At 44.6% G+C, this 27,654-nt stretch overlaps 1 protein-coding gene and 1 pseudogene across 2 annotated transcripts in view; one reads left to right on the top strand and one right to left on the bottom strand.

The window, feature by feature from the left end:
• Positions 1-15,500: 15,500 nt before the first annotated feature.
• TMEM177 (transmembrane protein 177) overlaps positions 15,501-27,654 on the top strand; it is a 46,919-nt gene continuing 34,765 nt past the window's right edge. Inside the window, exons 1-2 of the mRNA XM_080668151.1 lie at positions 15,501-15,545; positions 17,319-18,311. Of these exons, the coding sequence (XP_080524277.1) occupies positions 17,341-18,276 (936 nt within the window). The 5' untranslated portion in view covers positions 15,501-15,545; positions 17,319-17,340 and the 3' untranslated portion in view covers positions 18,277-18,311. The remainder of the gene's footprint in view (positions 15,546-17,318; positions 18,312-27,654) is intronic.
• On the bottom strand, positions 19,779-20,710 carry LOC308248250 (dual specificity protein phosphatase 5-like; annotated as a pseudogene). Its single transcript has one exon. The product of its transcript is annotated as a dual specificity protein phosphatase 5-like (transcript).

Consider the following 27,654-nt stretch of genomic DNA (forward strand, 5'->3'; position numbering starts at 1 on the left):
ATGGAGCAGGGGTGCAGAAAGGGAGCCCATGAGGGAAACCTGGCACCAGTCGTTCCCGTCAGAACTCGGGCTGTCTGGCACCAGGCCTTTTGGAGGATGGCTGGCAAGCTCATCTCAGGGTCGGTATCATGTGGCACCAACAAAGGAAAACATGGGTGCTCTGGCTGGAGCATGGGGGCAAGGTCGAGAGGAGAGACCCTGGGACACTTGTCCCCTGCCCACCATCCTAAGCCAGTGTTTTTTTTATTTTTACTTTGAAATAATTTTAGACTGAAGGGAAATCTGTAAAACTAATACAGAGCTCCCCCATTTATGTCACCGAGTTCCCCCCAGTGGTAACATCCACCCGGCAACCCGCACAATTATAGGAGCAGGACATGGAAGTTGGCACCGTGCTCCTGCCTGGTGCCCTTTTATTTTCCCAGGACGCCACGCTGCATTCAGTCAGTCTCCTTCGTCTCTTCTAATCTGCCATAGTCCTCGAGGTCTCTTCTTATCACCATGACCTTGACACTTTGGGCAGTAGTTTCCTAGTTCTCCTACGGTGTGGCTTTGTCTGATGTGTTCTCACGATTCGGATGAGGTTATACATCTGCAAGAAATCCACATGAGCGGCATGTCGTGCTCGGTGCCTCTTAGCAAGGGGACATGCTGTCGGTGGGTCTTATTGCTGATTATTAAACTTGACTAAAGAGCCGTCCGCTGAGTTCCTCCACTGAACAATTTCCAATTTTCCCTTCATAATTAATATCTCAGAGGAGATGGTTTGAGAATATGCAAATGTCCTATTTCTCCTCAACTTCAGCACCCACCGGTGGTTCTCATTTACAACAGTTATTACCACGGTGTCTGCTTACTAGTAATGAGGATTCCCATGACCTGCCTCCGCCTTCCCTCCCTCCCTCATTCATTCATTCATTCATTCATTATTTATATCAGAATAGAATGATGGATATTTATTTTATTATATGAGTTATACTTCAACACCATCATTATTTATTTTGCTGCTCAAAATGTTTCAACTTTGGCCACTGGGAGTTAGTTCCCTCGGGTTAATTCTGTCCTTTAAACATGCCCCCATCCTTTTTAGAGCATTTTCTTACTTTCTGGCATTACAAGATATCCTGGTTTATCTTGTATTTTCTCTTCCTCAACCCTGGAGTCAACTATTTCTCCAAAGAGCTTTGGTTCCTTTTATCGGAGAATGATGCTAAAATAAAACTTTTCTTCCCACCTTCTAAGTTTTTCTAAGTTAATCTGTCTTAATAGAGACAGATTAACAGGAGAAAATCAAATTTGTAATATGTATGCACAGGTCCAGCTGTCAATCTCTCAACAGCTAGTGGCCCACAAGAGGCGGGGCCTTTCTTGAAGTGCTTACTCTTCCTGATGACAGAAGTTGACCTGAGTTGAGGCAGAACCTAGGGACAGGCTACTCTCATGACCCAGATTGCCCAGAGCCCCAAGCCGGCCACCCTTGGGACACCAATGGTTCTGCTGCTCCCCCTCCCACTCTGGCCTTCCAGAAGCTCTGCCTCTGCTTTGGGCTGATACATTCACCTCCGATTACAAGCCTGGCCAGATGCCCCGGGCCTATCCTGTAACTTCCAGCTAACTGCTATGGGCCTTAACTAAACTGGTTACCCACCTTCCCCTAGACTCTAAATCTAGAGTACTTACCCATCTTGCCACAGAGTGCTATTTACTTCCACCACCACCAAAAATCAAGCTTCATTACCAGAAAGGTTCACAGGAGACAGAAACTTTGTTACCTTCAACATGGGCTGTTCACAGTATGTCCCACAAGCAGGAGGCGCCTCAGTGAGCAGTCATGCAAGGAGAAGAGGCTAGGGAGAGAGAGAGCAGACCACACCCCCACCCCGAGCCCCTGGAGCCACGAGTCTAGTCTGCACTAGGGGTGGGATGCTAATGTGGTAGGGGCAGCTTGGTGTGAAATACCAGGCCTGAAGTTTGAAAACAGACAATGAGTCTGAGTCTTAACCAAAATGATACTGTCTCAGCAACTGCTATTGGTGGACAAATGACAGATTTGAATTGTGCATCATTAAGGGAGCCTGCTGAGAAGCAGGAAATCAGATGGTTTGAAGATATAGTAGGTAGCAATTACTGGAAAAATAAAGTCATGTCATTGATACCCAGTGAGCTGATATTACTTAACCTAACTGCTCACACTATGGTCATCACTGGCTTCCGCTGGCATATTTTGGAAATTTTCTCCATCAGGGAGAGTAAGCACATTAGTCCCAGCTTCTGACAGCAAAGACACCAAGCAGCGCTAGTTCTGTGGGAAAATGGGATCACGGAAGCAAACGGGGAGCGTGCAGCCCAGCCTAGGCAAGGGCTCCGGGACCTGACTGGCCAGTGTTGCAATGTACAGCATGGCCTGTTAAAGTTAGTAAAAGCATCTTGTATACTGTGGCGATAAGGAGAGCTGGTATCTCAGAAAAGACAAGAAAAAAAGAAATTATTCTATATTAGAACAAGATTTATTTAAGAACTGTTAGATTGGAGTTAACTTGAAAATAGTTGTATGGTTCCATGATATTTTCAAAACGTATATTTTCTGAGCCTGCCTCTAAACCCCCAGTGTCAAGCAGAGTGATCTGTGTGTCCAAACCACATAGATTTTGGCCCCAAATACAATTCCACAGCAAAAGGAACCAGGAAGCCTTGGAAAGACTCTGAATCTATATCTTGGAGTAAAGATAATGAAGATGGGCCTGGAATACCAATGTTTTGCCAGAAAAAGTTGCTTCCCGCATGCGCCCCTACCGGTCAGGGATCAAACCTGCAACCCAGGTGTGTGCCCTTGACCAGGAACTGAACCCACGACCCTTCAGTGCACAGGCCGACACTCTAACCACTGAAGCACACAGGCCAGGGCAAGATAACTATTTTTAAACTGAAGTTTTAAGCTTAAGAGACACAAGATATTCAAACTCACTGCTTTAGCCCTGATCGCTGTGGCTCAGTTGGTTGAAGCGTCATCCATACACCAAAAAGGTGGTGGGTTCGATTCCCATTAGGGCACATACCCAGGTTAGAGATTTCTCTCTCTCTCTCTTTATCCCTTCCTCTCTCTAAAATCAATAATAAATAAAATAAAAATAGCTTTATTTTTAAAAAATAAAAATAAAATCGCTGCTTTAATCAACTGAATAGTAATTAAAACATAGTAATTCTTAAATTTTCTTTTATGCCCAGAAGCCTCCTCAGAAAAAAAAATTGTACATATATTTTTATTGATTTCAGAGAGGAAGGGAGAGGGAGAGAGAGATAGAAACATCAATGATGAGAGAGAAACATTGATCAGCTGCCTCCTGCAAGCCCCACACTGGGGATTGCGCCCACAACCCAGGCATATGCCCTGCTCAGGAATTGAACTGTAACCTCCTGGTTCATAGGTTGATGCTCAACCACTGAGCAACACAGCCAGGCATCTCCTCAGAAATTTTTTATGAAGAAATAGAAAATGTGGTGCGGTGTTTCTTCCTTTTCCTCGTCCTGCACGGAAAGGGAGAAAGACAGGTTCCTGAGGGGAGGAGCTGGGGATTAAGAAATTAGAGAAAGAAAGAGACAAGAGACAGAAATAGATTCAAGCTGGGTGCCGGGTGGCTTCCTGTCCTCTGATAGAGAGACAGTCACACTCACCTCAGACAACACAGCATATTTATTGGTTTCCAAAAGGGATTTTATGATCAAAAGGAGTTTCGGGTGTGCCCAAATTCTATTCATCAGGATCTGAGTAAGCTCCTTATTTTGGGTGGGTCAAGGTCCTTTTTGTTCCTCATTCCAAGTACATGGGTATTGATAACAGGATTCTGCCAGTGCCCTTGGGCTCAGCTGATAAGAATTAAGAAAGTATCCATGTGCCTTCCCAGACGGCTCTCTACAGAAAATCTGAGATTTTAATAATAGTAAGAAGATTGAATCAGTAATTAAAAGTCTCCCAGCAAAAAAATTCCTGAATTCTACCAAATATTTAAAGAATAATACCAATCCTCAAACTTTTCCCAAAAATTGTAGAAGAGGGGACACTTGCTAATTCATTCTATGTGCCGGTATTACCCTGATATCAAAAATTAATATTGTTACAAAAATCCTCAACAAAATACTAGCAAAACAAATCCAGCAGCACACTAAAAGGATCATACACCCTGACCAGGTGGGATTTATTCCTGCAATGGAAGAATGGTAGAAAAATCTATCAATGTGATACATCACATTAATAGATTAAAGGAGGGAAAACACATGATTATCTCAATTGCTGCAGCAAAAGCATTTGACAAAATTCAAAACTCTTTCATGAGAAAAATCTTAACAAACTAGGAAGAGAAGGAAACTGCCTCAAAATAATAAAAGCCATATATGAAAAAACCCACAGTAAACATCATACTCTATGGTGAAAGACTGCAAGCTTTTCTTCTAAGATCAGGAACAAGACAAGAATGCTTACTTTTCCCAGTTCTAGCTAACATGGTATGAGAAGTTCTAGCCAGAGCCATTAGGCAAAGAATGTGATAAAACAGCCAAATTGGAAAGGAAGAAGTAAAATTATCTCTGTTCACAGGTGATGTAATCTCATGTGCAGAAAACCCTAAAAATTCCTGTCAGAACTAGTAAATGAATTCAGCAAAGTAGCAGAATACAAAGTTAACACTCAAAAATCAGTTGCTATACACTAGCAATAAATAATCTGAAAAGGAAATTATGAAAACAATTTTATTTAGAATAGCAACAAAAAGAATAAAACACACCAGAATTGTGTTTTAGGTGAGAGACTTGTATAATGAAACTATAAAACATTGCTGAAAGAAATTAAAGAAGACACAAATAAATGGAAACACATCCATATTTGTGAATTGTATGTGTTAATACCATTGAGTCAGCTCTGACTCCTGTAGACTTTATTAATGAGTGAAGTCCACAATGTCCCATTTTTAACAACCCTACTCAGCTCCAAGGAACTCTTGCTTATGGCTTCTTTTATGGAGTTAATCCATATTATAATTTGGTTTTCCTCTTTTCCTGCTGCCTTTTATTCATGAGGCGGAGACTTAATATTTTTAAGGTGTCAATACAACCCAAAGCAATCTACAGATTCAATGCTATCCCTATCAAAATTCTAATGCTATTTTTTCCCAGAAATATAAAAACCTATATTAAAATATATATGAAATCTTAAGGAACCCTAAATAGCCAAAACGATCTTGAAAAAGAACAAAGTTAGAGGTTTCACAGTTCCTGATTTCAAAATTCATTACAAAGCTACAGTAATCAAAACAGTGTGGTACTATCATAAAGTGAGACCAATGGAACAGAATAGAGTCCAGCAATAAACCCTTGCATACATGGTCAAATGATTTTTTTTTTAATATATTTTATTGATATTTTACAGAGAGGAAGGAAGAGGGATAGAGAGCTAGAAACATCGATGAGAGAGAAACATCGATCAGCTGCCTCCTGCACACCTCCCACTGGGGATGTGCCCGCAACTAATGTACATGCCCCTGACCGGAATCGAACCCGGGACCCCTCAGTCCACAGGCCGACGCTCTATCCACTGAGCCAAACCGGTTTTGGCTGGTCAAATGATTTTTGACAAGGATGGCAGGACTATTCAATGGGGCAAGGACAGTCTTTCCAACAAATGGTGCTGGGAAACTGGATATCCACATACCAAAAACACACACACACACACACAAAAAAAAAAACACAAGTTGGATCCTTGCCTAGCACCATATATAAAAATTAACTAAAACTGTATCAAAGACTGAAATGTAATATATAAAACTCTTAGAAAAAAACACAGGGCAAGAACTTCATAAAGCTAGATTTGGCAAAGATATTTTAGATATGTCGTCAAAAACACAGGCAACAAAAGAAAAATAGGCAAATTAGACTCCATGAAAACTTTGTGCATCAAAAGACAATACCCACAGAGTAAAAAGGCAACCCACTAAAAGGGAGAAAATATTTGCAAATCATATATCTGATAAGTGATTAATACCCACAGTACATTAAGAACTAAAACTCAACAACAGAAAAACAAACTTGATTCAAAAATGGGCAAAGGATTTGAATAGACATTTCTCCAAAGAAGATATACAAATGTCAATAAGCACATGAAAAGATGTCCAACATTGCTAGTCATTAGGGAAATGCAAATCAAAACCTCACGCCCATTAGGATGGCTACTACAAAACACACATACCCGCCAGAAAACAAGTGTTGGCAAGGATGTGGAGAAATTGAAACCCATGTGCACTGTTGGTGGGAATGTAAAACAGTGCTGCCCCTGTGGAAAACAGTATGCTGGATCTTCAAAAAATTAAAAATGGAATTACCATATGATCCAGGTATTCTACTTCTGGGCATATACCCAAAAAGAATTGAAAGCAAGATCTTGAAGAGATTGTTTGTATACCCATGTTCATAACAGCATTATTCACAACTGCTAAAATGTGAAAGGAACCCAAGTGTCTATCAGCAGATGAGTGAATAAGCAAAATGTGCACACACATACAATGGAATATTATTCAGCTTAAAAAAGGGGATGTTACAATATAAATAAACCTTGAGGACATTGTGCTAAGTGAAATAAGCCGGTGATAAAAAGACAAAAACTGTATGAGTCTACTTATATGAGATACTTAAAGTAGTCAAAATTAGAGAGAACAAATGTAGCATGGTGGTTGCCAGGGGCTTGGGGGCAGGGAAATAGGGAATTTGTGTTTAATGGATATAGAGCTTCCATTTTGCAAGATGAACACATGGAGATGGATAGTGGTGATAGTTGCACAACATTATGAATATATTAATACCATGGAACTATATACACTTAAATATATTCAGAATGGTAAATATTATGTGTATTTTTTCATTTTGCAATGGGAAAAAAAAAGCATCAAATGTCCTGGAATTCATCATGTCCATGATGCTTGTCCCTGTTTTTATTTCCTGTTTTTCCTTTAATCTTTTCCCAATCACCCACCGCTTACAGGCCTCCCAAACTGCACTGTGACCTTTAGAGTTCTTGGTCCATCCTCAGCAAATTCCTTCTCTGAACATTCACCTTCACCTCCTTCTTTGAACATTCATTTCTCTTGCTTGCCTTCACCAAAACATTCTGTCTTCCCTGAGGATAGCATAGCCTCCTTAAGCAAAACCAATTTCTTCCTCATGCTCCATGAACATCAGGGTAGAATAGATGTCCTCTTTGCTCCCTGTGGCCATTTTCTTCTTCACAAATCTCAGTCCTCTGAAATGCATCCCATCAGACCGGTCCAGTATACCACCATTCACGCTGCTTTTATCCACCAAACTCCTGGTCACTCTCTCATTCTTGAATTATTTTAGCATCTGGATTCCTGTATTCTTCACCATTCCCCTTTTCACAATTCATGACAAATTCAACATTGGCAGAGACAATCCACCCCACATTTTGGCCTCTTGTAACTGAGCCTCCTGTTTTGATTGTACCTGAGATTTAATTTATAGAGGTGAATGAGAAACAATGTGGAAAGGTCAATGCCATTTAAAGTATTTAATATTTATATTTCCTGAGAGGAGGGATCATGCCATGCCATGCAGGGCCACAAGGGGAAGTACCAGGGTTGGACAAGAGGCAGAAGGAACAAGTGAAAAACATGGCTCAGAGCCTTTATTGTGGTTTCCATGGGGCGAGGTGGGGGGGTGGTGGGTGAGCAAAGCAGGGTAGGGAAGTTTGAGCAAGTCTAGGTTTGGCTAGTTTGTATAATTTTGGCAGGCTCTGGGCTATCAGGTGGTCTCTAGCTGTCTGGTACCTGGCCCTGGTGATTTAGAACAAGGGAAATATTGACTTGGACTGAGAGTTAGATAAGAAGCGGTGGAGGGTATGGATTCTGGATTCATTGGTTTGATTATGCAAGGTACCCTTAGAGTGAGGATGGATGGAGTCCTTTGCTCTCTCTGGGAGGGGTAATCTCTTCAGATTAGGAAGGCCCATAAATTGTCAAAGCATTATAAAATATAGAAAATAAAAACATGTTTAATACACCTTCTCAATTCTTTATAATCTCTTCGACTCTACCTCAGTCATTGTCTCCCACAGTCATACTCTTGACCTTGCCAGTGCCAATACTGACATACCTCTAAAGTATTTATTTCTAGCTTCCCACTCTCTAATTACCACCTCCTTATACTTCTACTTGGCTTATTATGGTGACCCCATTCCGACTGGGCCAGTAATCTTGCCTTTTGTGAAGTGCGTAGAAACAGTGTTGGGCACATGGTATGCACCATTTAAGTGTTAAGCACATAAATAACTCCCACTGGTCCTCACCATCCTCCTCAACAGCTTAGACTTCATGGTCCACCACTACATAATCACTTCTTTGCACATGGCCCCACCTCCCTTGCCTATTGCTCCCCACTCTGTACTTGACTTTCAAACTCCATCTACCTATCCCTGCACCCGAGCACCTGAACACTGTTGGAGAAAATCACACAACAGTACTAACTAGTCTTGAATCTCCAACAGGCACTCAGTTCTGTACAACAATCATTACATTTTCCTGGTGGATTCGTTCTCCCCCTTCAAATGGAATTTTCCCTTATTTTCTGCTTTCTTTAAGCCTTCACCAGGCACTCCCCTCTACACTCTTACTCCGTACGTCACCGAGGAGAAAAGAAGCAATCAGATAAAAGCAACCTCATCTTTCCATCATGAAACCACTGGCCTGGGCCCAGTGACCACAGGTCTCCTCTTTCCCCAGCTTTATTGATATATCGTTTATACACAACACTAAGGTTAAGGTGTGCACAGTGTTGATTTGATAGCAGCTTCCCCCTTGTTATAATGTAGAATTGGTCCTGATCTCTCTTCTCCTCCCACCCATGTCCTCTCCCTACACAAGGAATTCCTTCCTGTGGGATCCCCTCTCCCTGGGACCTTCCATTTGTCTCTCTCAATGAGATTGTTTCAATAATAATATTTCTCAGTGAGATAATTATCATATAAACATGTCATACAAAGCAAAACCCTTCTTAGACTCTATCTTTCACAGCTAAAATATTTGGCTATATTCCCTGCCTCCACTTCTTCAACTCCTCCTCCCATTTTCTCTTCTCCCAAACAAACTATCCTGCTCACCTTCCACTGAATAGCTCTTGCCTAAGTCACCAGTGACCTGCCATTGCAGTTAGAATAAAACGCAAGGGCCTAAGGCATCCTAGTCCCCGCCAACTACATCAGAATTTTTGCTCTTCAAACACACTCTCATTCCTGTCCTTGGGCCAGGGATCTGGCTGTCTTCTCTGCTGGGACAACTTTCATACAGATCGTCATCTTATCCTCCCCATTACTCAGGACTCAGCCCAAACTTCACCTCTGTAGAGAGGCGTTCCCTAAACACCGTAGCTAAAGAATCTCCCTACCCTATCATTTTTATCCTAGTACCAGTTTTATTTCCTTAGTAGCCTTATCCCTCCTGGAAATTATCTTATTTTCTTATGTTGCTAAATAACACATTAAATAAATATTTTGACTGCATTGATCCTAAAAGAAACCCTATATCCATTAGCAGTCACTCCTCATTATCCCTCCCTCATCCCTTGACAGCCTTTCTGTTTCTATAGATTTGCCTATAGATTCTGGACATTTCACATAAATGCAATCATACAATATATGGCCTTTTGTGATGAGCTTCTTTCACTTAGCATAATATTTTCAAGGTCATCCATGTTGCAGTGTATATTGGCATTTCATTCCTTTTTATGACCAAACTAGTGGCCCAGTGCACAGATTAGTGCACATTGAAAGGAAAATAATTAGAAGAAATATTTTAATATTGCTATTTGCCCTTTCTCTGTAATGGATGCTGGTCGCAGTCTGCAGGGCAATCGGCGGGGCAATCAAGTCCCTGTCCAGCTCCCTCAGCACCTGGGAGCTGGGTGGCGGCCTGCCCTCCGCTGCCCCCACTGGTCACTGTCTGCGGGGCAATCAGGCCCCACTCCCACCTGCCTTGACCTGGCACTGCCCACTCACCCTGCTCCACCATCCCTGCATGGTCCCACTCTTGTCAGGCCCATCAGGGCTGACAGTGCCTCCACTGCTGCCTGCTGCCAAGCACCATGTCACAAATGCCCACCATGGTCCATGCCGCCCCCTGGTGGTCAGCGCACATCATAGCAAGTGGTCGAACTCCCAGTGGAGGGGACAATTTGCATATTAGGCTTTTATTATATAGGCTAATATTTCATTGTGTGAATTATACCATATTTTATTTATTTATCCATTCATCAGTTAATGGACATTTGGGTTGTTTCCACCTTTTGGTTACTGTGATTATATGTGAACATTTGTGCATAAGTATTTGTTTAAGTACCTGCTTTCAATTCTTTTGGGTATATTCCTAGAAGTGAAATTGCTTAATCATATGGTAGTTCTGTTTAACTTTGTGAGGAGCTGTCAAACTGTTTTCTACAGTGGCTGAACCGTTTTATATTCCCACCCGTAATGCTTGAGTGTTTCAGTTTCTGCACACTCTCACATTTATTTTCTGTTCGTTTGTTGTTTTCATGACCATTCTAGTAGATGAGGTAGTATCTTAGTGTGGATTTCCTAATGACTAATGATGATGAACATCTTTTGATATGCTTGTTGGCCATTTGCATATCTTCTTTGAAAAAATGTCTCTTCGAGTCATTTGCCCATTTTTTAAATGGGTTATCTTTTTGTTGTTGAGTTGTTAGGAGTTCTTTATATATTCTGCATACTAGACCCTTACCATATATATGATTTGCAAATATTTTCTCCCATTCTGTGAACTGTCTTTTGACTTTTTTTGTCTTTTAACTTTCTTAATAATGTTTTTTAATGCCCAAAAGTTTTTCATTTGATTATCAGTAAGTCAAATTGGTCAGCCTATTTTTTAATATATATTTTTATTGTTCACAGTATTACAAATGTTCGCCATTCCCCCTCATTTACTCCCCCTCTGTCCAGCCCCTACCCCCTCAGGCCTTCACCACCCTATTGTCTGTGTCCATGGGCTATGCATATCCTATATAATAAAAGGGTAATATGCAAATTGACCCTAATGGCAGAATGACCAGAACGACTGGTTGCTATGACATGCACTGACCACCCAGGGGCAGACGCTCAATGCAGGAGCTGCCCCCTGGTGGTCAGTGTGCTTCCACAGGGGGAGCGCCGCTCAGCCAGAAGCCAGCACATGGCTGACCATTGCAGCAGTGGTGGCAAGAGCCTCCGCGGCAGCGCTAAGGATGTCCAACTAATGGTTTAGGCCCACTCCTCATGGGGAGCGGACCTAAGCCGTTAGTCAGACATTCCCCGAGGGCTCCCGGGCTGCCAGAGGGATGTCTGACTGCCAGCTTAGGCCTGATCCCCTAGGGAGTGGGCCTAAGCCAGCAGGTGGACATCCCCCAAGGGTTCCTGGACTACGAGAGGGCACAGGCCAGGCTGAGGAACCCCCTGAGCACATGACTTTTCATGCACCAGGCCTCTAGTAAGCATATAAGTTATTTGGTTTATCTTTTCTCATCCTCCCAACTCCCTGAGATATGTCAGTCTGTTCTATGTCTCCATGTCTTGGGTCTTATTTTGTTCATCAGATTCCACAAATAAGTGAGATCATGTTGATATGGAATATTTGGATTGGAACCCGGATTCTTTGTCCACCAGAATTGAAGAATGAATCCACAGACAGAAAGTGGTATAGCAAAGGTTGTGATTTATTGAAGAATAAGTACAGACTCCCACATGGGGAGAGGGAAAGAGTCCCATAGAACAGACTCCCAAGTAGAGAGGGGGAAAAGGGTCCCACTGAGTTCCTTTTCCCTATGGCTTATATAGGCTGCAGATCCTGGTGCTTTGATATCCCCTCTGATTGGTCACTATTCCCTTAGACTGGTTACTATAGTAACTCCTTTGCTCAAAGGTTGAACTTCACAAGGGACTAGTAAGGTTCTTCCCAGCCCCCGCCCCCCACCCCCACTTACTTCCCTATTGTTTTCCTATTCCCTTTGGACTTTCTTCCTCTCCTCTGAAGGACTTCCTTCTCTTTATTTTGTAAATATAGACTTTTTGCTGTTCCCAGCTTCCTCATTCTATGGAAATGTACCTGTTGCAGCTTTCCAGCTCCCCCATGCTATGAAAATATGCCTTCTGCTGCTCTGCAGCCCTGTGTTTTCCTCCATGGTTCCCCCAATTTCCAAAATTTTTAATATTTCTTAAACCCTAAAATTCTTGTTTCAATGTGATATTTGTCTTTCTATGATTGGTTTATTTCACTTAGCATGATAGTTTTCAGGTCCATCCATGCTGTCTCAAAAGGTAAGAGAACCTTCTTTTTTACAGCTGATAGTATTCTATTGTAAATGTACCACAGCTTTTTTATCCATTAATCTATTGATGGTCACTTGGGCTGTTTCCAAATCTTAGCTATTGTAAATAATGCTGCTATGAACATAGGGGTGCATAGACTGTGTGGTCAGATTATTATGATCTCTGAATGCATAATAATCTGGCCACTCAGTGTATATACATATATATATTAGAGGCCTGGTGCATGAATTCGTGCATGGGTGGGGTCCAGCCAGCCTGGCCAGGGGGAGGGGACATAGACGGTTGGCCGGCCTGCCTGCTGGTCGAACTCCTGGTAGAGGGGACAATTTGCATATTAGCCTTTTATTATATAGGATATACACTGAGTGGCCAGATTATTATGCATTCAGAGATCATAATAATCTGGCCACTCAGTGTATATTCTTTCTGATTGGTGTTTCAGGGTTACTAGATTTAATAAATGAATTCAGCAAAGTAGCAGGATACAAAATCAACACCCAGAAATCGATGGCATTTTTATATACCAATAATGAACTCTCAGAAAGAGAATTTAAAAAGACAATCCCATTTAAAAAAAAAAAAAAAAGATACCTAGGAATAAACTGTAGGAAATGGACCTCTGTGATCCATCTCCATCATGGTCAGCTTTTGATGGAATTTGCTGAATTTCCCCAGGGCAAACAGAATGTAGGGAGGAGGAAAGAGGATGTAAGAACAAAGAACTGTGCACGTGGGCCAGTATCATGGTGGAAACATCCCTCCCACCCCCACCCCGCCCAGGCGCCTCCTCGGCTAGACAGGAGGAAGTGGTGGCAGCTAGAGAAGGCCTCAGCCCAATTTTTTTTTTTTAATGGCCCAATGGGAGAGACAGCAAGACATAGTTGATGTATGAGGAAAAAGGTGACCCCCATGGTGCTCAGCCAATGAGGAACCAGAGGAGGGACTGAATAAATGGGCTATGTTTGCTGCCCCAGGTGTGCCTGTATAACCGGATGGGACACCCACTCTGGAGGGTGTATTAAAAGTCTCATTTTTGCCATATTTCTGTCTCTGAGTCTGTTATTTGAATTCAGACAGGTGATCATTTCTCACATAAACTTAACCAAGGAGATAAAAGACCTACACTAGAAAAACTATAGGAGGTTGGGGGGAAAAAATAGAGGAAAACACAATCAAGTGGAAGTATGTACCATGTTCATGGATTGGAAGAATTAACATAATTAAAATGTCCATCTACCCAAAGCAATCTATAGATTCCATGCAATTCCTATTAAAATACCAATAGCATACTTCATGGAACTAGAAAAAAATACTCCAAAAATTTATATGGAACCAAAAAAGACCCCGAATAGCCACAGCAATCTTGAGAAAGAACAAAGTTGGATAGATCACAATACCGGATATCAAACTATACTACAAAGCCATTGTAATCAAAGCCTGGTACTGGCACAAGAACAGACATATAAGCCAGTGGATCAGAACAGAGACCCCAGAAATCAATCCACACCATTATGGTCAATTAATATTTGACAAAGGAGGTAAGAACATACAATGGAGTAGACAGTCTCTTCAACAAATGGTGCTGGGAAACTGTACAGACCCCTGCAAGAAGATGAAACTAGACCACCAACTTACACTGTACACTAGAATAAACTCAAAATGGTCAGCCTATTTTTAAAGACACATTAAAAAATTTATTATGGAAGTATCCAGACATATATAAAATACAGCACGGTCTGATGAACACCCCGCGCCCCCCGCAAACCTGTCATGAAGCTTCAACAACTACCAACATTTTGTCAGTGTTGTTTCATATATGCCTGTTTTATTGTTTTGTTTTTGGCTGTAATCTTTTGAACTAACTAGCAGACATCATGTCTTTTCACTTCTCAGTACTTCAATATGCATCTCTAATTGATAAGGGCTTTTTTGTTTACTTAAATATCATGCTTCATCCCACCTAACAAAATAAACAATTTATTAATTTCACCTAATACTCAATCCATATTCAGATTTTCCCCAAAGGTGTCTTTGGGGAAAATCTGAATATGGCGTCTTTTTTGACAGTTAGCAAACTAACTTAATTCAGGACCCTAATAAAAGCCACACGTTGCATTTAACTGCTATCTTTCAAGTCTCCTTTGCCTCCATCATTTTCCATGTCATTGATTTGTTAGAAAAACCACATCATTTGCCCTGTAGAACAGGGGTCCTCAAACTTTTTAAACAAGGGGCCAGTTCACTGTCCCTCAGACCATTGGAGGGCCGGATTATAGTTTAAAAAAAAAAAAACTATGAACAAATTCCTATGCACACTGCGGGCCCAGGACGGGTCAGCTGCTAAGCAGGCCAGGCAGCGGCATCCAGCAGGGGGATAAATGTCCTCGGCGGGCAGCATGTGGCCCGCCAGCCCTAGTTTGAGGACCCCTGCAGAATATCCCACATCTGGATCTGGCTGAGGTCACATATTAAAAGATGTTATAGCATCATTTGCATACAAACTGAGCAGCCAAAGTTGGAGTCTCAGAACCAGAACAGATCTTAATAATAACAGCTAATAGTTACATGGCACGGGTTGTGCTGAGCACTATACACACATGAACTCATTGAATCCCCAGGAGGTAGTTGGTGCGCTCATCCCCATTCAATTGGCTATATTCCAATAAACATTAATTTACAAAAACAGGTGGCAATCGGGGCTTGGTGCACAGGCAAGTGCACCCCTGACCTACTCATAGAGCTGCTGGAAGGCGAGGTGACAGATGTGACGCTGCTCTATGGACTGTACAGTGTGAATCACCTGAGAGGAATTGGTGTGCGGGGCAGAGGGCATGGTAATTAAAGCCCAGCGCACCCGCCGGCGGTGCGCTTCCTCACAGAAAAGCTCACGGACCCTGCAGTCGGGCAGGCGAGGGCTCCAACAGAGGCTGTGCTATGAACCGCCTCCTACCCCGCGGAGCCCTGGTATCCTCCAGAGTTAAACCGAGGGACCAATCCGCCGCCAGGACTCTGCAGGTCGCAGACCACCCACAAGGCGCTCAGTTGGGGGAGGAGCCTCCCGCGCTGGCCCAGCGTGCTTTGCGACAGGCCCCGCCCCCGCCGGCGTGCTTTGCTCCTGGCGCCACCCCGCGCTCACGTTGCGGCGTCCTAGGCTGCGGTGGTGGAGGCGGAGGAGGTGAGCGTGCGGATTTGGGTGGTCGATGCGGGCACCCAGGGGCCGATCCCCTCCCCAGGTTCCTTGCAGGTAGCGAGTTGGAGTCCCGAGCGTAGCTTAGGGGCGCGGATGGGAGCCGCAGGAAGTCTTCTCACAGCTGCCAACGGGTGCGTGCCGACCCGTGGCGCGGCCTGGGCGCTGGTGCTGGGGGCATTGGGACCTGGCCAGGACACTTCCTTTCCTGGCCTCAGTTTTCTCATTGGAAAAAAGGGCCAGGTTTTGTGACTCTAGGAATTTGTTATTAAAATAAGTGCCCCACGTTCTTATTTGCACCAACTTATTCTCTAATTAAACACTTTTCACACACACACACACACACACACACACTTTTTATAGACAGGAGGACAGGAAGCTTCAACAAAAGTTAAATGAATTGTGAACTTTTCTGAAATATTTACATTTGAAATAATGGGTTGCCCGGGATGTTTTTCAAAATAAACCAATTAGAGGGGGAATATAGATGGGAGTAGAGATGAAACAAGATTGGCCATGTGATTAAAGTTGATGTAATATTTTTTTCTACTTTTATATGTTTGCGATTTGGCATTACAATTTTGGTTTAATCCTTACACAAGGATATGTTGTTTTTAAATTGATTTTAGAGAGAGAGAGGCACATCGATGTGAGAGAGAAATATCAATCAGTTGCCTCCCCATACCAGTCCTGACCTAGGTATGTACCCTGACCAGGGATCAAACTCCCAACCTTTTGGTGTAGGGATGACACTCCGCAAGTAACGGCGTCTCCCAGCCAGGGCTAAAGTTTTTTCTAAAATGAAGTTTTCTGTGAACACCTGACAACCTGTGCTCAAATACTCTGCCTGTATCATTAGTCTGCCAGGGCTGTCATGGCAAGAACTGGATGGCAGAGATTTATTTTTCTAATGATTCTCTAGAGGCTGGAAGTCCAAGATGAAGGTGTCAGCAGAGCTGGTTGCTTCTGAGGCTTCTCTCATTAGCTTGTGGGTGATCGCTTTCTGGCTTGTCACCTCTCATGATCTTCCCTCTGTGTGTTGTAATCTCCTGTTCTCATAAGGACATCATATTGGATTAGGGCCTACCCTAATGATCTCATTTTAACTTAATTACCTCTTTAGAGGCCCCATCTCTATAAATACAGTCACATTCTGAGGTACTGGGGTTAAGACTTAGCATATGAATTTGGGTGGACACAATGCAGCCCATAACAGCCACTTTACTAGTTTAGAATTTTGACCAATTTACTTAGCCTGTCTATGCCTCAGTTTTCACTGCTTTAAATAGGGCCAGTAGTAGTAATTAGGTCATGGAGTTGTGAGCATTTAATTGTGAGATAATAAATGCAAAGCTGTCAGAATTGTCTAACATACCAATAGTACACAGTAAGTTGAACATATGCTTCACCAGTAAATTAGTGGTCGTAGCGCTTCACCCTGGGATGAATAATGGAGTAAGGCAGTTGGGCACTTACTAGTAATGCTGTAGGAATAAAAATAATAATCACAGAAGTGATCATGGGCTGCCCACTACTGTGCCAGACCCTAATTGCTTTATATGTTCATTCATTTACTCATCACAGCCACCTAGTGGTGGGTCATTTTCACATGGCTGTTTGGCAAATAGAGAGGCTGGTGAACTCAGGCTCTCACCACTGTGTTGTATTGCCCTAGTTAGAAAGGATGTGGCCCTGGGAGGATATTCAGTCTACAGGCAGACCCAGGGAACCGTTGGCTGACTTCTCTCTTTCTTGACCCAGGTTTGTAGCAGTAGCAGCATCCATGGCAGGTCCCCTGTGGCGGGCCGCAGCATTTGTGCAGAGACATAGGACAGGCCTATTGGTGGGTTCCTGTGCAGGCCTGTTTGGGGCCCAGATCTTATACCACCTCTTCCCAGATCCTGTGGTTCGATGGCTATTCCAGTACTGGCCTCAGGGCCAGCCAGCCCCGCTCTCCCCAAAGCTTCAGAGACTTTTCCGAGAGGTGCTACAGGATGTTGGCGTCCCGTCGGGCCATTGCTACAAGGCCTTTACCACTTTCACCTTCCAGCCAGTGAGTGCTGGCTTCCCAAGACTCCCTGCTGGGGCCATGGTGGGCATCCCCGCCAGCTTCCTGGGTGACTCGGTGACCAACACTGACCGCCCTGTGATTGTACATGGGCAAAGAGTGGACTGGAAAAGCCCAGAAGGTACCCGGCTGAGAGATGCCCTGACCCTGTCCCATGATGCCCAGAAGTTTGCCTTGGCCAGGGAGGTGGTGTACCTGGAGAGTGGTACAGCTGCCATGCAGGCCCTGCCGGCCCCAGCTTGTCTGGCAGGAACTTGGACACTGAGCATAAGTGCCAAGCATGCCCTGGGGCTCTATGGGGGCCCCATGAACTTAAGAGTTGCCTTCAACTTGGTGGCAGCAGTGGTAGGCTTTGTGGCTTACGCCTTCTCCACAGACTCTCTCACTCATGCCCTGGAAGCCTGGCTGGACCGCCGCACAGCTTCCATGTCTGCAGCCTATTCCCAGGGTGGAGTGGAGTTCTATGAGAAGGTTCTTTCTGGCAACCTGGCCCTGCGCAGTCTCTTGGGTCCACCCGGAGAGAAGCTGTATACGCCCAGTGGGAACATCGTCCCCAGACATTGGTTCCGCATCAAACATTTACCCTACACGGCCCGCCGGGATTCCATGCTGCAGATGTGGAGGGCAACTCGCAACCCAGGCCACTCCTGAGGGGTTCATCTCATGGACAGTTCCAGTTCGTGCAGGTACAACCCCGCCATTGACCCTGGGGGATCTCCACACCCACAGCCCATGTTTTTGGAGCTAAACAGCCTGGATTCTACCTCAACCCACCTCTTATGATCTAAGCGACCTTGGGCACATCCCTTTATGAATCTGAGCCTTGGTTTACTCCACTGTAAAATGGGGATAATGTACACTTCTGGCAGGATTGTGGGGTCCTCTGGCAAAAAGGGTGTGGCATAAATAAATGGGATGTCCCTCCTTCTAGGTCTTTGAAACCTGTAAACTGTGGGGATGAGGTCATACATATCTCACCACCAGAGGTGCTTGCAGGATGTGTTCAAATACTCTGCCTGTATCATTAGTCTGCCAGGGCCGTCACTCTTACAGCAAAGAATCACCCATGGTTTGCCTGTTGGTCAGATCCCAGTTTCCTTCTGTGGTAGGGATTAAAAGCTTTGAGAGGGTGCCCAGCCAGTGTGGTTGAGCATCGACCCAGGAACCAAGAGGTCACCAGTTTGATTTCCAGTAAGGGTACATGTCCGGGTTGCAGGCTCAATCCCCAGTAGGGGGTGTGCAGGAGGCAGCCAGTTGATGATGTTTCTCTCAATATTTCTATCTCCCCTCTCCCTCTCAAAAATCAATAAATAAAAACATCTTTAAAAAAAAAGCTTTGAGAGGTTAAGGTGAGAAGCTACTGTGTCTGTGACGCTGGGAAATATGAGCTTGCAGTAGGGCTTTAAGGGTGGTGTGTCCAAGTGCAGCTGGCATGCTCAGAGAGGGCTGGGAAGCCAACAGGGTGCGGTGGGCCCCAGGAGAGCCCCTGGGCCTGAAGGGGAGAAGTGAGGCTGGAACCTGGTAGGACCTATGGTAAGGGAAACCTGGCTGGAGCTCTGGCCAAAGGAAGAGGAAGGAACAAGCCATTGCTAAACTGTGGCCCTGCAGGGACAGAGCCCATTGATGTAATATCGAGCATGGTCAGGGCTTGGAGAGGAGAGGAAGTGAGGTGGGGTATAAGGGAGATGGAGATGGGATGAAGTTGGCTCACAGGAGACTGATGAGAGCACAGGGCTGGAGGTGGACTGTTGACCTGGCCTGGTGTCCCATCTTGAGCCTGCCGTTTTCCTTGAGCCCTCTGGTGGTAGATAGAGCCAGAGCCCACTTTTGATCAAATGGGGATGGTGAGGAGAATTGTGATCAGCAAGCCAGGCTTCCTGTGTTGTTTTTGTTGGTGATTATGCTTTCCCTGGAAGAGTTGAAGAATTCAGGCCTGGTGTCATGTAACTCAGGGAAGGGTATATAGCATTATGGGCGGCCACTCGGTGGCACATAGTTCCTGCAGCGGACTGTGAATGGAGAGTGAGCATGATGAGGAAACATGCCTTCCTGCTGTGTCCTTCGCTGTGGGCTGGCACTCAGTGCTCTGGCTCCATTCTGTGCCCTTGGCAGGAGGGAACCTGGGGGGTGGGCTGGAAGGCAGGATCTCAGATTCATATGCAGGAGGGAACCTGGGGGGTGGGCTGGAAGGCAGGATCTCAGATTCATATGCAGGAGCTGGCCCAGGAAGCCAAAGTTGGGCAAGAACACACCCCTCTTCTGCTTGATGTGATTGAAGGCGTCCTTCAGGTGCAACTGCCTGGTCTTCAGGAGGTAAGCCTTGCAGATGGTGGGTGAACGGGAGATCCCAGCCTCCCAGCGGACCAGGACCTTGCCTCCCTTTTCCCTGACACAGTCAATGAAGTCTATTGCTTCTTGAAAGTGGGAGCTAATGTCAGCCGTGTGGTTGTCTTCCATTTGTAGTGTAGGTGGCTTGTGCAGGCCTCGGTGGTCGGCCACAAGGCATTCAACATGGCCTGATGTGCAGGTTGGCAAGGAACTCGCACTTGGATGCACGGTAGGCACTTCCAAGGTAGAGGAACAGAAGGATTTCAACTGGGCTGCCTGGTCATAAGCTGGCCTGTAGCTGATGCTGAGCACAGGTTTCCCACACTGGCTGATAGGGACTCTCTGGGTCTCAATCTTCTCTTGTGAGATGGGTTCTACCTCCACGCAACAATCAGGATATTCTGAGTAGAAAGTCTCCTATCCCCCTTTGAAGAAGTAGCCCATGGGCTGGCAGGTAGGCAGTGAGCAGCAAGGTGAGTACAATGCATGCCACACTCTCCTCCAGCAGCTTCTGTCAGTGGTGGCTGCCCTGGTCCAGCGCGACTACAGCCACCACACCCCCATTGCCCTCCTGCAGCAGCTGCCCGCCTTGCGCCCACCGGAGCACCACAGAGTTGAGGTTGACGTTGAGCAAGCTGCGCCCGCTGCAGGCGCTGAAGGCCAGATAAGGCCGGCAGGCCAGCACCATGCAGTGCACAGCTGCCTCTTTGCGGAGCATCTTGTGCAGCTGGCACCCATCGAGCAACGTGATCTTCATGTCGCACCCCAGCAGCCCCGCGCCCCGCAGGTGCCCACAGCCAGGATGCCCACCAGCGAAATATAGGAGCGTGGGCCGCGGAGCTGCAGCCAGCCTACTGAGCCTGGGGCCTAAGCCGGAGCAGTCGCTCAACTCTTCTTTCCTGCCCTGCATGTTCTCCCTGGCCAGACCATTCGCAGCCCCAGAAACCGGGAGGATATTTTTCCATTGATTTTTAGAGAGAGTGGAAGAGAGAGGGAAAGACAGAAATATCGATGTGAGAGAAACACATCTATTGGTTGCCTCCTGCATACATCCTGACCTGGGCCAGGCCCGGGGAGGAGCCTGCATCCTAGGTACTTAAACTGAACTTATTGGGGTAACATTGGGTAAAATTATATAGGATTCAGATATACAATTCTATAATACATTATCTGTATATTGAATTGTGTGTTTACCAGCCCAAGTTAAGTAGCCTTCCATCACCATTTATCCCTTTACCCTCTTCTACCTTATCCCCCTCTTCCCTCTGGTAATCACCATACTGTTGTTTGTGTGCATGAATCTTCTTTTTTTCCTCTTTGCTTAATCCCTTAACTCTTCTCACCTAGCTCCCCACCCCTACCCCTCTGACAGCTGTCAGTCTGTTTTCTGAATCTATGAGTCTGTCTCCACTTTGTTTATTTTGTTCATTAGATTCCACGTGTAAGTGAAATCATATGTTACTTGCCTTTCCATGATTGGCTTATTTCACATAGCTTAATATTCTCCAGGACCATCCATGCTGTTGCAAAGGGTAAGATTTTCTTCTTTTTTATGGCTGAGTAGTATTCAATTGTGTATATGTACCACTGCTTTTAAAATAAGTGTGTGTGTGTGTGTGTGTGTGTGTGTGTGTGTATTGATTTGAGAGAGAGAGAGAAAGAAAGGGTGAGGGGGAGAGAGACACATCAATGTGAGAGAAACATCGATCGGCTTCCTCCTGCAAGCCCCCTTATGGGGATTGAGCCTGCAAGCCAGGCATGTGTCCTGACCAGGAATCGAACTGGTACATGGAATGATGCTCAATCTACTGAGCCACACAGCCTTTTTATCCACTGATCTACTGAGGGGCACTTGGGCTGCTTCCATATCTTAGCTATCTATGCTAATAATAGAGGAATATGCAAATTGTCCGGGACACCATCACAGTAACAGTAATAGTAATGACCGAACAGCAAGCTGCATGGGGTGACCAGGACAGCAGGGGGGTTAGTGAGGGATGACCAAACAACTGAACAGCAGGCTGCGTGGGGCAACCAGGCTGGCAGGGATCCCGTTGGGGGCTACCAGGCCGGCGGGGGAGGCAGTTGGGGACGATAAGGCTGGTGGGGGAGCAGTTAGGGGTGACCAGGCCGGCAGGTGGAGGCAGTTGGGGGCGACCAGGCCAGCAGAGGTGGCAGTTAGGGGAAATCAGGCTGCAGGCAGAGGCAGTTAGAGGTGATCAGGCAGGCGGGGGAGGGGGGCAGTTAGGGGCGATCAGGCAGGCAGGCAGGTGAGCAGTTAGGAGCCAGCAGTCCCAGATTGTGAGAAGAATGTCTGACTGCTGGTTTAGGCCCAGTCCCGGCGATTGGGCCTAAACTGGCAGATGGACATCCCTCGAGGGATCCCGGATTGGAGAGGGTGCAGGCTGGGCTGAGGGGACCTCCCCGTGCACAAATTTCATGTACCAGGTCTCTAGTTTTAAATAATGCTACAATGAACATACAGTGGTATATATTCTTTAGAATTAGTGTTTCAGGATTCTTTGAATAAATTCACAGAAGTGGAATTGTGGGGTCATAAGGAAGTTTCATTTTTAATTTTTTGAGGTTATTCCATACTGCTTTCCACAGTGGCTACACCAATTGCATTCCTACCAACAATACACAAAGGTTCCCTTTTCTCCACATCCTCACCAACAATTGTTGTTTGTTGATTTATTGATGGCAGCCATTCTGACAGGTGTGAGGTATATATCTCACTGTGGTTTTAATTTGTATTTCTCTGATAATTATTGACGTTGGGCATTTTTTCATATGTCTATTGACCATCTGTATATCCTCTTTGGAGATGTGTCTATTCAGGTCCTTTGCCCATTTCTTAATTGGATTTTTTTTGTGTGTGGAGTTTTATAAGTTCCTTATAAATTTTGGATATTAAGCCCTTATCAGATGTATCAATGAATATATTCTCCCATTCAGTGGGTTGTCTTTACATTTGTTGATGGTTTGCTGTGCTAAAACTTGTTAGTTTGATGTAGTCCCATTTGTTTTTGTTTTTGATTTTTTTCTTTTTTCCCCTTGCCCAAGGAAATATTTCAAAAAAAATATATTGCTATGAGAAATGTCCAAAATAGAGACTTGTCAGAAGTTGGAGGCGGGAAAGGGGTGGCTGGGCTCCCACAGACAGCAGCTAAAGTTCTGGAGAGATATCTCAGCTCTGGGGGATTGCCACTGAAAACTCCGGAGTCTAAAAAACAAGCTGGGCCTCCCAACAGAAAGCACCTGAACTGAGAAAAGTGCCCACATAACATCTGGCTGTAAAAAGCAGCAGGGTTGCTGTCAGCCAGGGAGCGACAAGGTGGAAATGCAGGCACCCTCTTAAAGGGTCAACACACAAAATTTTGAGTGCAGCCACTCACCTTGGACTCAAGCAGAGGGAGGGCAGAGTGGACTGTGGCTGTGTAAGCATAAGCCAGGTTTGGGGGCTCTGGGGTTAGAACTTGGAAAGCAGACACCCCAGTTTCCTATGCCGAGTCATTCCCTCATGCTTCGAAGGTCAACTTTCTCAGGCCAACCTTTGTTATCCAGACCTTTTTTTTGCCTGGGGGGAAGACAATTGCCCCACCCTATTGGAAAACCCCTTGTGCCACCCAGTGGAGTATCTGGGGCCCATTAAGAGACTGAGAATAACAATTAGCCTCTAGGCAAAAGCAGTTGCCCACCCTGTTGGAAAAACTCACCCCACCTGTAGATGATGCCTGAGGCTACTCAAGGCTGAAGCCAATTAGTCTGCAGGCAGAGGTGAGTCTATGGACGCTTTGAGTCTTTGCCTGATCTAAAATCAAGGCATGAGACTCAAGGCAGACTTGGCCTCTGGGCTAAGGAGTCCCCAACCACTGGACTTTCAGGGTTTCAATCTCTTGGATCTCAATCATGTTGACCAGGGCCAGAAAGGGGCAGTGACTCACATTCACCTGCACAAGAGAAGCTCCCAAGAGGCCCAGGATAGACACACCAAGGGACCAGATTCAACAATATCATTAAAGTCCAGCAAGCCCCACAAATAGCACACCCAAAGTACCTGCATAACAGCTGGCATGACAACATTGGGGCTGAAACTCACTGGAAGCAAGTTGGAGGGGAGATCCCTCTCATGAATGGGACATCAATAATCAAATCCCAGTTACAACAGGAGAGCCAAAATAATGCACACAAGGGAAATTCCTAGAGCAACCAGCTCAGGTGAGCAAAGAGACTGCTCCACTTGACTCCTCATCATACTTCTATATAAGGCCATCCCACAAAGACTGGGAGTCAAAGCAGTCCTAGCAAATACATAAAAGCAAACACAAAGAGGCAGCCAAAATGAAGAGACAAAGAACGCCCAAATGAGAGGAAAAAATGATTCTCCAGAAAAAGAACTAAAGGAAATGGAGGTAAGCAAACTATCAGACACAGTTCAAAGCAATGGTTATAAAGATGCTTAAGGAACTTAGCATAAATTACAACAGCATGAAAAGGGAATAGAGACCATGAACAAGAACAAGACAGAAATGAAGAATGATATATCTGACATTAAGAATACACTGAAAGGGCTCAGCCAGCATGGCTCAGTGATTGAGCATCAACCTATGAACCAGTTGCAGATTTGATTCCTGAGCAGGGCACATGCCAAGGTTGCAGGCTCGAACCCCAGTGTGGGATTTGCAGGAGGTAGCCGATCAGTGATTCTCTCTCATCATTGATTTTTCTATCTCTCTCTCCCCTCTTCTCTGAAATCAGTAAAAATATATTTTTTAAAAAAACACATCAGAAGGTATTAAAAGTAAATTGGATGAAGCAGAGGATTGAATCAGCAATTTAGAATCCAAGGTAGAAATAAATACCCAGTTAGAGCAGCAAATAGAAAAAATAATTAAAAAGCAGGAAGATAGCTTAAGGGAACTCTGGGGCACCTTGAATCATAACATCTGCATTATAGGAATACCAAAAGAGGAATAGGGTGAGCAAGGAACAGAGAGCCTGTTTAAAGAAATAATGACAGCCCAGCCAGCATGGCTCAGTGGTTGAGCATTGATATATGAGCCAGGATTTCACGGTTCAACTCTCAGTCAGAGCAAATGCCTGGGTTGTGGGCTCTATTCCCAGTATAGAGTGTGCAGGAGGCAGCTGATCAATGATTCTCATCACTGATGTTTCTACCCTTTCCCTTCCTCACTGAAATCATTTTTTTTTAATTAAAACAAAAAAGAAATAACAGAGAATTTCCCCAAACTGGTGAAGGAAAATGTCACACAAGTTCAGAAGGCACAGAAAGTGCCAATCAAGATGAACTCATCATTAAAATGGCAAATGTTAAAGATAAAGAAAGAATCTTAAAGGCATCAAGAGAGAGAGACAGAAAATTACCCCATTAGAATGTCAGCTGACTTCTCAATAGAAACACTTCAGGCCAGAGGGCAGTGGCATGAAGTACTCAAAGTAATGAAAAGCAAGGACCTAAATCCAACACTATTGTATCCAGCAAGGCTGTCATTTAAAATTGGAGGAGAAATAAAAATTTTCCAGACAAAAAAAAAAATTAAAGTAGTACATTACCACCAAACCAGGAATGCAAGAAATGTTAAGGGAACTGCTTTAAGAAGAAGAAAAGGAGAGAGAGAGAGAGAGGATCATAGGCATAACGAAAATAAAAATGGCAATAAATAAATACCTATCCCTACTAATAAAAACCTAAGTGGTCGTCATGCCGTGATGCCCTCATGCCATCACAAGATGGCTGTGTGCACAGTGGGCATGTGCAGGTGGGTGAGGCTGGGCTTGACGCTGAGTGCGCAGCATGGAGCCTGCCTGGGAGTCCCGCCTCCTCCCAGCTCCATGAGGCAAGGCCTGCCTGGGGGTCCCCCAGCTCCATGTGGTGAGGCCTGCCTGGGGGTCCTAGAGGTCCCACCTTCTGACTCCAAGTGGCATGTAGGCGTGACCCCCGGCTCCAGCCTACCTCTTTGGGGCAATCCATCAAGGATCCCCGGATAGGTTGGTGGGGCCTACCTCTTTGGGGCAATTGATCGCAGGGCTCCTGCACTGTGACGGCACAGGCCAGGCTGAGGGACCCCCCCCCCCCCCACCAAGTGCACGAATTTTTTTTTTTAATATGTTTTATTGATTTTTTTACAGAAAGGAAGGGAGAGGGATAGAGAGTTAGAAACATCGATGACAGAGAAACATCGATCAGCTGCCTCCTGCACTCCCCCTACTGGGGATGTGCCCGCAACCAAGGTACATGCCCTTGACCGGAATCGAACCTGGAACCCTTGAGTCCGCAGGCCCATGCTCTATCCACTGAGCCAAATCGGTTAGGGCGCAAGTGCATGAATTTCATGCACTAGGCCTCTAGTCAATAATAACCTTAAATGTAAATGGGTTAAATGCTCCAGTCAAAATTCACAAGGTGACTGAATGGATAAGAAAACATGGCCTATATATATGCTATCTACACAAGACCCACTTCAGAACAAAAGATACATACAGACTGAGAGTGAAGGGATAGAAAAATGTATTTCATGCAAATGGGAAGGGAAAAAAAGCTGGGGTAGCAATACTCATATCAGACAAAATAGACTTCAAAACTAAGGCCATAACAAGAGACAAAGAAGGCCACTTCATAATACTAAAGGGAATAATTCAACATGAAAAATATAACCCTCATAAACATACATGCATCCAATATAGGAGTACCAAGTACATAAAAAAAGACTCTTGATGGACTTTAAGGGAGAGATTGACAGCAATACAGTCATAGTAAGGGACTTTAACACCCCATTATCATCACTGGATAGATCTTCCAGATAGAAATTTAACAAGGAAACAGAGGCCTTAAATAACACATTAGATCAGATGGATCAAACCAATATTTACAGAACATTTCACCCCAAAGCAACAGAATATATATTCTTCTCAAGTGCACAGGGAACATTCTCAAAGACAGACCACATGTTAGGGCACAAAAATCTATACAAATTCAAGAAGATTGATATAATACCAAGCATCTTCTCAGATCACAATGGCATGAAGTTAGAAGTCAACTACAATAAAAAAAACCTAAACACTCAAATACATGGAAGCTAAATAGCATGTTATTAAACAATAAATGGGTTACCAATGAGATCAAGCAAAAAATTAAAAACTTCCTGGAAACAAATGAAAATGAACACAACACAAAACCTATGGGACATGGCAAAAACAGTCCTGAGAGGGAAGTTCATAGCCTACCTCGAGAAACAAGAAAAAGGACTAATAAGCTATATAACCCTACAACTAAATGAATTAGAAAGAGAACAACAGCCCTAACCGGTTTGGCTCAGTGGATAGAGCATGGGCCTGCGGACTGAAAGGTCCCAGGTTCGATTCTGGTCAAGGGCATGTACCTTGGTTGCGGGCACATCCCCAGTAGGAGGTGTGCGGGAGGCAGCTGATCGATGTTTCTCTGTCATCGATGTTTCTAACTCTCTATCCCTCTCTCTTCCTCTCTGTAAAAAAATCAATAAAATCTATTTAAAAAAAAAAAAGAAAGAGAACAACAAAAGCCCAGAGGAAGTAGAAGGAAGGAAATGATAAAGATCAGAGCAGAGATAGTAGGCCAATAACAACTGATGCAGTAATTAAAAAAACTTGCAGCAAACAAAAGAACTGGGCTGGATGGAATTACAGGTGAATTTTACGAAA

Source organism: Plecotus auritus (assembly GCF_963455305.1).
Source record: "Plecotus auritus genome assembly, chromosome: 5".
Classification (NCBI taxonomy): domain Eukaryota; kingdom Metazoa; phylum Chordata; class Mammalia; order Chiroptera; family Vespertilionidae; genus Plecotus; species Plecotus auritus.